This window comes from Otolemur garnettii, unplaced genomic scaffold, assembly GCF_000181295.1.
Source record: "Otolemur garnettii isolate 467f Iridium unplaced genomic scaffold, OtoGar3 scaffold00090, whole genome shotgun sequence".
NCBI classification, from domain to species: Eukaryota; Metazoa; Chordata; class Mammalia; order Primates; family Galagidae; genus Otolemur; species Otolemur garnettii.
Window position 1 is genome coordinate 8,003,266 of NW_003852485.1, and position 11,563 is coordinate 8,014,828.

Below are 11,563 nucleotides of genomic sequence, written 5' to 3' on the forward strand. Positions count from 1 at the left end.
ATCTGACTGAATGTCCCAAAGAACAATCAACTTATGCACAGGTGCCCCCCAAAAACAGTGGGTTGTCCCTCTGCAGGGCTCTGCTCACTGTCCCTCTCACAAAACCCTCTTTAGGATGTTTCACTTTCAAAATTAGAAATTATCCTTGTCCCACAGCGGAGCAAACCCAGACTAATCAAGTTACTGCTGATTTACTTCATGTGATTTCATCACCTCATCTAGAATTTCTTCTGGAAATTAGAGCAAAAAGAATGCTTATCTCAAAAAGGAGGGTATCAAAGGAATTAGAATCATGTTTCTACTTTCTTTTTCACCGTTGGAAAAACTATATTGGAGCCATAAAAAGATTTCCATCTAAGAACAGAGGTATAAATTTTGTTGAGAACTGAAATAGCATTTATGATAGTTGAGGAAAAATAGTGAAAATTCCCTGCTTATCACAATCTTCCCTTCAAGTTGAATTCCTTACATAATTTTTTACTTCTTAGATATTATTTTGTGAATCACCTAAGATACATTTATAAAAATAAAATAACTAGGAGGAAACAAAATAGGGCAGTTGGCAAATTTCAAGAATTTATTTTTAAGGCAGTTTTTTCCTCCTCCACTTCAGATTCATTGATAGTTTATACCAGTACCTTCCCTTTTGCTTCTTGCTTAAAAAGGATTCCAAAATTCATGAGGGCATTTCCTGAGAACCGATTTTATATGAATGTGACACCAACGTGGTAGAAATGGTATTATGGAATCATTACCTGGATTGACTGAGTTCCAGGATTGGTGGTATAAAGGTTTCCCGATATCCAGTCTAAGGCCAGGCCCGTAGAAGACCCCAACATAGACAGAGAAGCAAACTCGGTCCTGTTAGTGCCATCTGTCTTCACTCTGTGAATTTCACCCTGGGAAGAAAGACAGGAAGAGGAGATGAGGCATTTCCAGACCACAGCTTCTGCAAAAGAGTATCTTCTTCACAGTGCCTAATGTCAACTGCTGTGTTCCTTTAGCTGGCCCCAGAAAGCAAAGACAAGTACAAGTTCAGCTCCACTGGTCAGTTGAACATGTACAGTGCTAAGGCCAGCAACATTTTCACACTGATTTTTAAGTGTGTGATGGGAATGTACAAGGCTTTGCTATTGAAAAATATAGAAAATTATTTTTAAAAATACAGAAAAATTTCTGGGTCATTAAAATAAAACAAACAAACAAACAAACAAAAACCCAAGTCACAGATGTAGATCAGAAGGCCAGGATATATTTTTCATAAGGGCAACAAAGATCAAATAGAAAAATCATTTCTTTCTTCTTCCTTTATATTCTTCTTGCTCTTTCCCCATCCCCCAGAGAGTGGTGGGGAGAAAAGGTCCCTAGTGGAAGGGAATTGGAGGAGTGTTAATTCTTAGCCTAGAGGCAGATTCTGAACAAGCAGCCACATCACTTTCCTGGAAGCCCCTCAAGAAACCATTACTTTGGTCTTGAATTATGGACATTTTTATGTCAGTGTGATATTTCCTACTTAGCTGAAGTCTCCTTCTGGGCAATCTTTGTAACTGCTGCTTCTTAGAATATATTCTGTGGTAAGAAACAGGTAGTTCTGTACAGGGCAAATTATAGGAACTGATTACATACTTACTGAATGAATAAATAGTTTACACTTGTTCACTGTTCTAGTGCTAAAGATTTTTTTGATCTTTGCTCCAGGCCAAGGTCACATTTACACCCCTCTGATCAAAAACCGTTCTGGACCCAACATTCTTTGCTGGTAAGAAGACAACAGTGCAGACAGGCTCTTCAAGAATAAATTACATACAGTACTTTGAATGTTATTCAGGACTTACCGGATTCTCAGCCCAATAGATGTATTGCTCTGAGTCATCAAATTCAACATCATATCCATTCTTTACCCCTGCTATCGGGACCATAGCATCATTGCTCTTCACATCAGGATTAAGGGAGATTCCAAAAATTATATTTTCTCTTACAGTTATTAAGAAAGGTTGCTCATCTGTGAAAATATTAGAATATCACTCAAAATCATATCCTACTATTCCAAAACATTTGGAGTAAGGGAAGATAGATTTGTTACCATGGTATGGTATGGGCTCAAATGCCATTGCAGCATTCCAGCAATAAACACAATATATGGTAGAAATTTCATCAGGAAGTCCTGGGTCTTCCCATGTGTTACAGTAGGTTGCTAGGTCACAAGACCTCCACATATAACACTGTCTGGATTTTTCCAGGGCTAATTGGTATTTATCTTACTCTTCATTAATTCTTTACTTACAGGTATATACCATTCATGTTTGCTAAACTTCACAGTCAGAAGTTCTACCATTTCCACACCCAGACAAACTTCACCAATACGGAACTCAAGGAAAAGAGAGTTGGGTTTTGCAGAAAAAAAAAAGTGAAAGAAAACTTGTAGATTATTCTTGGTGAACAGTAGTTTATAAGCTATAAGCACATTCAGGTAAAAAAAAAAAAATGCCACCATAAAGTGTTCCCTAGATATTTTAATCAATAAATACAATTTCTAATCTCATCAATTATTACTTAAGTAGTGTCTACCTTCGCCCACTAGATTCTGACACCCAAAGGGCAATGATTGTATCTAATTTGCTCACCATTATGTCCCCAGGGCCTGGTACAGAGCCCAGCATAAAATAGTTGCCTAATAAATATTTGCTAACTTAATGAATGACCATATGACCATAAATGAATTGAGGCATAAGTGAATATGTAAATAATGTCTTCTAAAGTTCTCAAGAATATCTATACATTGCAACTTAAACACCCCTACAATATCCTATTTTAACCTATTAGTGCCCTTTACCACCTTAATAGATAAGAAAAGTTCCTTTTTAAAAAATAATTTAATCTTTATCTAGACTGTAGTCCCATGATCAAATATTTAAATTAATTAAATCCAAGAGTGAGTTTTTATCTTAAAACTCTTCTCTGAGAAAAGGAAAACATACCACTATAGGTTTTATATTATATATTAGATATCACATACTAAGACAAAGCACAAAATGACCAATCATTGCATAACTTCTGTGAGATAAAAATGATGTTTTCATCATTTTGATAATCTGGGAAGCTGTACATCCTCATCAGGATGGCGTTGATGCTTTTTCTTTACTTATTTTCACACCTCATTAGCGTTTCCTGGTTCCTGCTGATCCTACTACTGATGAATAACTCAGTATTTATTAACTTGGCACAAATTTAAATGTAATTTACTGTAAATTTTGCAACTATTAATGTTTTGCATTTCGTAAAGTACTACAAGATATAGAATGTAGCGTTTCACAGCAAGCTTGCAAAGTTGTTTGAAGCTGGGGTGAATGAGATTTGTACTAACACAGGACAGACCCTGGACCATGAACTTCCAAGCCCTTGCCCTGTCCACACTGCCTTGCTTCTGAACAACTACAATTGCCATAATAATCACCCCTTTTTAACTGAGAATTTGCCACACAGAGGGTATCAGGTAAATATCATTGCATTTAATTTATGTCCTGGATGCTTCTTAATCCTGTTTGCTAGATAGTTGTCTCCTCCAACTTGCAAATGAGGTAGACCCCCCAAATCCATATTCTTCATCATGATTGTGCAGGCCAGGTACTCCTTACTGCTCATCAAATTACCATTCATTTCACTTCATTGTGATAATTAAAACATGAATGCTATGAGTTTCAGATGTACCATGAAATTATATCAAATGATTTTTAATTATTTATTATTATATGTTATAAATGCTCATTGCTTCAATAAAAGTAAGAACTATTTCTCAATTTTATAGGGGAGCTTGAAATTTATTCATTTAAAACCTAACACTGCCCTCCATAATGGGTAATCTTCCTTTCGCTTCACTGGGAGTTGATTCTCAACCAAAGCATTGTTCAGGATCTAAAAACTTTGCATGTCTCATCCATCATACATGGGCCTCCTAAACTCCTCTGAGCAGCTCTTCTTTCCTTAAGAACCACCCAGCTCCACGTCTTCCTCCTCCATTATTACAGCTTCCTGGGATGGGTCCCGGGCCCTTTATCGTATGACTGCTGGTGTATTTGAGAAGGAGCATTCGCTGGCAGAGGGCTGCACATCTTTGAATGCTGTGCAGGCCAAAAACGTGAGTAGCACAGTAAGCATGTTGACAGAGGAGCACTGAGAAGGAAGTGGCCAGTGACGGGGTGGTGGCACTGGAGGGTGCGTGAAAAGTGCTACATGAGAAAGCAAAACAAAGTGACTTTACGACGCTGCACGTCTCTCTAAGGGGAAAATGGGTGGAAAACAGAAGGTAGGGAAGGAGAAAAGATGGATATCGGAGAGCTTGTCATTCAGTGAACATTCCTTGGGTGGCACAGAAGCACCCCACGCTGGATAGGAAGGAGTTCAAGAGGACAGTTCAGCTGTTCTGGCTCAGTGAATCTCAGTCTTTTGAAATCCAAGATCATCTCTGCATTTCTATTTTTCATGTCATTATCCTATCAACGTTACTGCTAACAAAGCAAAGAAGAGATCACAGTCAGAAACGGGAGATCAGTGTTGTAATTCAAGAGCAACAGTTATGACCTTGAAAGCGAGGTCCTCCTTCGGCCATTCTTCTTACCTTGAGCATCATCACTGAAGCAAGTGTTCTGTACCCTTTACATAGAGTCAGAAATCTATTTTGTATTTGGGGTTATTTTAGGGGGTGCTGAGATGTTTGAGCTTAAGTTTTGTTTGTTCATTTGGTGCTGGCATTATAGGGAACATATTTTCTTTTTTTTTTTTTTCACATGTAGGATCTACAAATAATTTTATTGAAATTGAACAAATAACACAACACAACAGTCTTCTTAGGCTGGGGGGCACCTTCCCCAAGCCATTCCCACACTCTAGAAGCACAGAACTTGTACAGTATTTTTTTAAAAAGTCATCTCTATATAGTATCAGACTCTGCCAAACATTATCATGTACTAGACTATTTACAAACCTTCACATTTTAAGTATTCCTTTTATGGTTTTACCCCCTCCTTTCTGTCCCTACCCATGGGCTCCAGTACTTCCCCTGACTGATCCTGAAGGGGTGGTGGGCTACTTATAGCTGTTGGCATCAGCCTTACGGTATAGTCCTTTACCACGAGATGGTGGACAGTCCCCTCCCGACTGCAGGGAGGGTGTTGGTGCAAGGCATGGAGGATTAGAATAGGTGGGATGGAGTAACCCCCCATAGGCACAAGCATCCGCAGCCCATCCTGACCCCAGCTTGCACCCTCTCAACTTGGAGGGAGGGGGCAATAACCGGTTGTAGTGGTGATCAGCCTAGTCCTGGGTGGTGGAAGAAGCCTTCCATACCAGTCCCCATTCCTATCAACAGCCAACAGACTGTCTATCCATCTGAGTGGGAACAAATGGCAGGTTAAGTGGGAATAATCAGGCTGGTATTGGCCCCAGTCTCTGTCTAACACAGGAGGAATCGAGGTAGCAAACGGCTGAAATGCTCTGACTAGGAGATAAAAGGGAAGTGAAGGAAAGGAAATTCCCATTTATGTACAGCCCCCACAGCCCAGGGGCTGGAAGAAGGCAGACCTTACTCATAAAGTGCTATAGCCACTAGCAAGGCTGGGCCCCAGGCAAGCTTGGAAGAAAGCAGGCCAGGCAAGGAACCAGGAACCAGGCATTCCTGATGGATATATGCCCTGCCATGCTTCTTGCAGGGATGGCTGGGGAGAGTAGGCTGCTAAGTCTGCCATTCGCCACTGCCAGCCATTAACCACCTCTTGTCCAAACCAACACCCAACCAACATTGCGGGCATGACCCGCTCATAGCTGAAGGTTCCGGCCAATGGAGTTTATTCTGGATTGTGGCCCCAGCCTGGACTCCTCAATGGAATCCACACCTTGAGCTTGGGTTTTTTTTGCTGGGGCAGTGGGTGCTTGTGTCTGCCACCTCCCAGGCTCACACCTCATAGAGGATCACAGGGAAATCCACGTGGATGCGGGGGGGATCCAGCTTCACGATGCCCTGAGGAATTAGATTCTTATGTACCCGCCTCAGCTTGGCCCGCTTCTGCCCGTTCTTGGTGACGATTGTCTCCTCATAGAACTCGTGAGCCAGATCCCCATCCTCGTCATAGAACATGGAGCCGCGGCGCGTGAATACAAAGGGGGGCACGGCTCGACCTCGAGGCCGCACCAAAGCCTGTTCAGCGGCCGCCGCCTCTGGGCTGCTGGCCCCCGCCGCCGAGGCGAAGGGCCACAGGCCCCGAGCTTTGGAGCCGCTGGCGCCCATGTCAGGGCCACCGGCACATGGAGGACCCCGTCGCCGCTCCACTCTCACAGCGCAGTGGGCGCCACCGTCCCCGGGAACATATTTTCTAAAGAATAAAAAAAATAAGGCCGGGCACTGTGGTTCATGCCTATAATACTAGCACTCTAGGAGCCCAAGGCCGGTGTATTGCTTGAGCTCAGGAGTTCTAGACCAGCCTGAGCAAAGCAAGACCCAGCTACTGAGAAGGCTGAGGCAAGAGGATCACTTGAGCCCAGGAGTTGGAGGTTGCTGTGAGCTATGACACCATAGCACTCTACCCAGGGTGACAGGGTGAGACTGCCCCAAAAAATAAAAAAAAAAAAAGAAAGTTTCATACAGACAGAGCTCTCATTTTATAATTTTATAACATATAACATATAATTTTTTAAAAAACAGAAATCTCATAATTCCCTTACCCATCTGTAACTACTGTTGCCTTTATCTGGGTTTTCTTCTAAACGTTTTTACACGGCTGATATTGGACAATTCTGCTTTAGCTGTATTACACAAGCACTCTTCTAAATCTCTTGTTGGAAAAAAATGTGTGACCTTTTTGTTGTTACCATGTATTGGCACACAACTAGTACTCAGAACCTAACTGGGAAATACTGAAAAAGTTCCACCTGAGTGAAGTGAACCCATGGGAAAAACACCAGTGGAATTATTTATGAAAAAAAAAAGATGTTATTTAAAATCATCACCTATCAATCATCATCAGAGAGTAATATTGATTATACCAACCCCCAACACACAGTTCAATATTTGTTGTATTTGAATGAATGCTTTGTATCTAAATGTGTATAACCCAGTTTAATCTCCTCCTGAAAGACTCTAAGGACACACTAAATTAAACAATGTCAACAGGGATTAGGTGCATAATAAGTCTCTGAGGAAAAATGGCAACCGCCAATCCCTTTGTGAGCATTACAAATAATTAAAATCTTTCATCATGAAACTATCACCGCACAACAATCCATGAAGATGGAATTTGATCTCGGTAAGCCTATATCTGCCTAATCTGCAAACACTATACATTTCCTGGATTCCATATATATTTCCCCACTTGAAAACTAAATTTCCCTCTAGATTGGGACTCTATTATCTTATAATTGAGGAAAATGGTTCCACTAAACATTTAATTTTAATTTGTCTGAAGTTATTTTTATCAGCCTCAAAATACATTCACTCTCCTTCACTGACAAATGAAAAAAACCTGGGTTGAGAGCAAATTTCTAGATGTTGAGCAATAGAGAATGACTTTTAAGAAGGGTTTCTGATCCACAAGGATGCATGTCAGAAGAAATCTCCTTCAGGGACTGACTGCACCTTTTCCTTCCGTTCTTATTCCCATTCTTACTACTTTCTTGGTATGATCCTCCACATGCTCTACCAGGGACCCAGCAAAATATCTCTAGGATGAGATGAAGATTAAATTGCTCAAATAACCACATGATATCTCACCCAGAGTCAGTTCTCCTTCTTCAAGTATCAGGTGGGAATAGTGAGGGTATCAAAACTGGAGTCAGCAGCCCAGGCTAGAACACTCATCACTAACTATTGGTTATGAGAATCAAAATGAGACAATGGATATGGACATTGAAGTGAGAATGTTTCCTTCTTAAATGCAGAATTTGGAGCTCAGTTAAATCCCCCACAGCGCACACCTTCCACAGACAACTAACTGCACAACCAAAGGGAACACAGCACATGCTCAGTTTCTAGTGAGATGAGAGTTTCCGCTGCCTGGCACAAACTCTGACCAGCTCCATCGAGAGAGCTCACTTAACAAGAGTACTGTACCTCTCAAGCAGTTCACAGAATCGGCAGAGAGAGTCCATCCTGAAGGACAAACACAGGAGTAAAAATTAGGCCCCTGTGACGAAAGCAGGCACAGATGGCTGCAACGGGCAGAGGCACACGGATTCTCGGCTATATGAGAAAGAGAAGTAAGCTCGGGTGAGTGGAAAATCCTCTGCATTAAAATTAAAACACAGTCATGCTGTTAGCATGCACCCTAAGACACCCCCCACCCCTACCAGGGAGTATCTGGAGACTCACTGCTTTAAGTTACCGCTGTTGTTTTCTTGTTTTGTTTTCCTTACACTACTTTACCCTTTTCTAGCATTATGCTCTCAACATAAAATTCATAAGAAGCACAACAGACAGGAACAATCTCACAAGGTCACAGATCAATCCAATCTGAAGCCATATTATGAACAAATGGCCGCAGAGGGATCCGGAATTTAGTAATAGAATTAGGATGCAAAATAATAAGTTTCCATACTTGACCTAAAAGAGATCTTTTCACATTAAGTGAAAGTTGTGTGTTTGCAGGGTGACTTCGACCAGGTTTTGGTCAGATAATAATCTTTTATTTTTCTACTGATGACATCTGTATGTCTCTGCTCCTTGAAGTGAGGAATCCTGTCTGCATGCTCTTAACATCCCCTCAACACGTTTACAGAATGTTCCTAGGTCCTATTATTCTTATCACATATACTGTGCTGGATAATTAATCCATTCATTCTCCCCAAATTACTCAGCATTCACTATGTATTAAACACCATTCTCACCACTGAGGATAATATAAAAGTGGAGTATATACTTCAGCAAAAAGAGACAGAACTAAACTCATAGTGTGTGTGTGTGTGTGTGTGTGTAATTTCAGGATGTAAGGTTAAAGAGCAAAAAGAATTATGAGGGGGTAGCTACTTTAGGTAAGATGGTTAAGGAGAGACTCTGAGAAAGTGATGTTTAGGCAGAATTCTAATTGACCCGAAGAAGAAACTCTTGCAGAGATCTGTAAAGGAGACGTTCCAGACAGAGGGAGAAGAACACACAAAAGTTCAGAAGCGGCAAGTTGCCGGGCGTGCTTCCAGACCAGATGGAAGCCCAGTGTGGTCAGAGTAAGAGGGAGAAGAGACCAGGGAGGAGCAGCAGGGGCCAGATTCTGATGTGTGATAAGTCGCTAACAGAGGACTTTGAGGAGAGAAGATTAAGTCTCCTCCCACCAGAAGTACACTAGTAAGGCCAACTCTTTACATCACCTACCCACACGCCCCACATACTCTGTGGCTCACGGTGGCCCCAGTAGGACACTGACAAGGCAGTGGTGCCTGATGAATGAGTCCTATGCTGCTTCAAGCCAGAGTGGCAGCAGTAAGAGGGGATCTAAGGTACTATTGAGGCTGTACTATATTAGCGAGCTACGGAAACAGACTCAGAGAAAAGGCACGGGGCACGGAGGCAGTAGCCAAGTGCTGAATAAAATGACATAATTCAGATGATCTGTTGTTACATTCAAGGTTCATGTTTTCCCTGGTAAATAAAAGTATGGCAATGTTAGGAACTGGGGAAAGTATGGGGTGGGTAAGGGGAAAAAGAAAATTTATTGCCCAAACAAATAGGTTTGCAACAGTGTGCACTTAGCATTCCCAGGATGAATGTTTTTCCCAGCTATTCCCAGGCAGGAAGTTACTCTGCATCACTTACAACTCGGCTGTTTTGAAGGATGGACTGCAACAATCCCCAGGGGCCGCGGGACATTGAACATTAAAACTGACTGGTTCCCTCCATGCCACTTGTTGGCTTGCATAACCCTTTGAGTAACACCGTTACTCCAGTACACAAAATCCTCGAAGAGAGTTAGGGCGTAGGAACGCTGCAGAATCTGCAAGGCAGAACGCAACACTGAGTCCTCACCCAGAAACAAAATCCAAGTGAATTCAGTCAAAGAGGATGTCTGTTCAAGAACATGGTTTTCTTTTGTACGGTATTACTTAATAAAACACAGGAACCCACTGTGCAAGAGAGAAACAAAAATTATGCCACTGTCCTACATCCCACTATCCCACTCAAAATACTTGCACTGCACGTACACCTGTCAATTCCTCTTCATGTTTACCTTGGGATTACACAGGGCATCCATTTTACAAATGAAACAAACTGAAGCACAGAAAGTAAGGTGGCATTTCTGGATCACCTACTAGTTAGAGAGGTGAGATGCAACTAGAGAACTTAGTTAGAGGTTCCTCATCCCCTACGTCACGCCCCAGCCCCAGCCCCCGCCCCAATCCCACCACTCCTAGTCCTGGCTGTTTCTCCCTCTTGTTCTGCCTCTCTCCACTTTAATCCAGTCTGTTCCAGTTTAAGTGAGGATTTCCTGAAGGCAGGGAGGCCCTCCCAGGGTCTCTTCATGTTCCAGGAACTACAAACAATGGTAATTTTAAATCAAAGTCAATAACAGTTTTTTGATAAAACACATATTGTCTGCATTTTCACATTTAACTTGTGAAAAAAAATTCAACCGAACTTACTAGATAAAAAAGATTAACTATAAACAGGTTACAACTTAATCAAGAATGTAGATCTAGTTTGCTTAATACAACATTTAAAGGTATAGAAAGAAATAGAATCACATCTACACCCAACTAAATCACACAAGCTATTACTCCTTACTGGACATGGCACAATTATACCAGGAACTGAAATAAAAATATTTAATTTCCTATTAGTAGCAGAGGATAAGTGGACCTGATAAGTTCTATGGCACAAAAATTAACTTCTTAGCATTCCTGATACTTGCCTGCTTTCTATGTATCTGCTTCTATAGTTTATTTTGGTTTTACTCACCACCAACTTACCAAATCACTGGCTATCACCTGCTTCCGATGGTGCCCATTATAATCACAATAGTCTATGTAATCGAGATAGGCGTCCATGAAGTAGAGCAGTCTATTGGGGTAGTCAATGGTCAAGCCACTGGGCCAGTGGATCTTGTTCTGGATAATGACAGTGCGCGAAGTGCCATCCATGCTGGCTCGTTCAATACGAGGGTGTTGACCCCAGTCAGACCAGAACAGTACATGTTCACTGTAAAAAGAAAGGAATTACCAACTGCAGGGTACATATTTCAATATGAAAAATATTACAACTGTCATTTCTAAATAATACGACAACTTCTTGTTTGTGCTCTGCTTAAAATAAATCATCCCCAATTCTGATTATATACACAGAATATTATTCCCCTCTGGGTGTCACAGAGTAAAACTGTAATCATAATGCAATCACAAGCTATCTGGATGTTTTCAGATTGTTCATAAAACATGCAGTTCCCTATGGCATTGAAATGCCTTGGCCCATTCATGTTTGTGTACAACCCACAAATAGTTGATGGGGAAAATCCATCTGTTCTTGTTTGTCCACCCTGTCATGTTTTAGATAAGGGAATCAATTTACTCCTTCTGAGATATTTGCCATAAATCT

At 41.3% G+C, this 11,563-nt stretch overlaps 2 protein-coding genes across 2 annotated transcripts in view; both read right to left on the reverse strand.

Moving 5' to 3' along the window:
- Nucleotides 1-11,563, reverse strand: part of LRP2 (LDL receptor related protein 2) — a 198,596-nt gene that overhangs the window by 91,682 nt on the left and 95,351 nt on the right. The window contains exons 29-33 of the mRNA XM_012808457.1: nucleotides 10,942-11,170; nucleotides 9,791-9,968; nucleotides 8,099-8,227; nucleotides 1,836-2,002; nucleotides 756-899 (exon numbers count right to left, since the gene is read on the reverse strand). Of these exons, the coding sequence (XP_012663911.1) occupies nucleotides 756-899; nucleotides 1,836-2,002; nucleotides 8,099-8,227; nucleotides 9,791-9,968; nucleotides 10,942-11,170 (847 nt within the window). The remainder of the gene's footprint in view (nucleotides 1-755; nucleotides 900-1,835; nucleotides 2,003-8,098; nucleotides 8,228-9,790; nucleotides 9,969-10,941; nucleotides 11,171-11,563) is intronic.
- Nucleotides 5,829-6,346, reverse strand: LOC100940421 (tumor suppressor candidate 2). Its single transcript, XM_003795170.2, has one exon. The coding sequence runs from the start codon at nucleotides 6,278-6,280 to the stop codon at nucleotides 5,948-5,950; it is 333 nt and encodes a 110-aa protein (XP_003795218.1). The 5' UTR covers nucleotides 6,281-6,346; the 3' UTR covers nucleotides 5,829-5,947.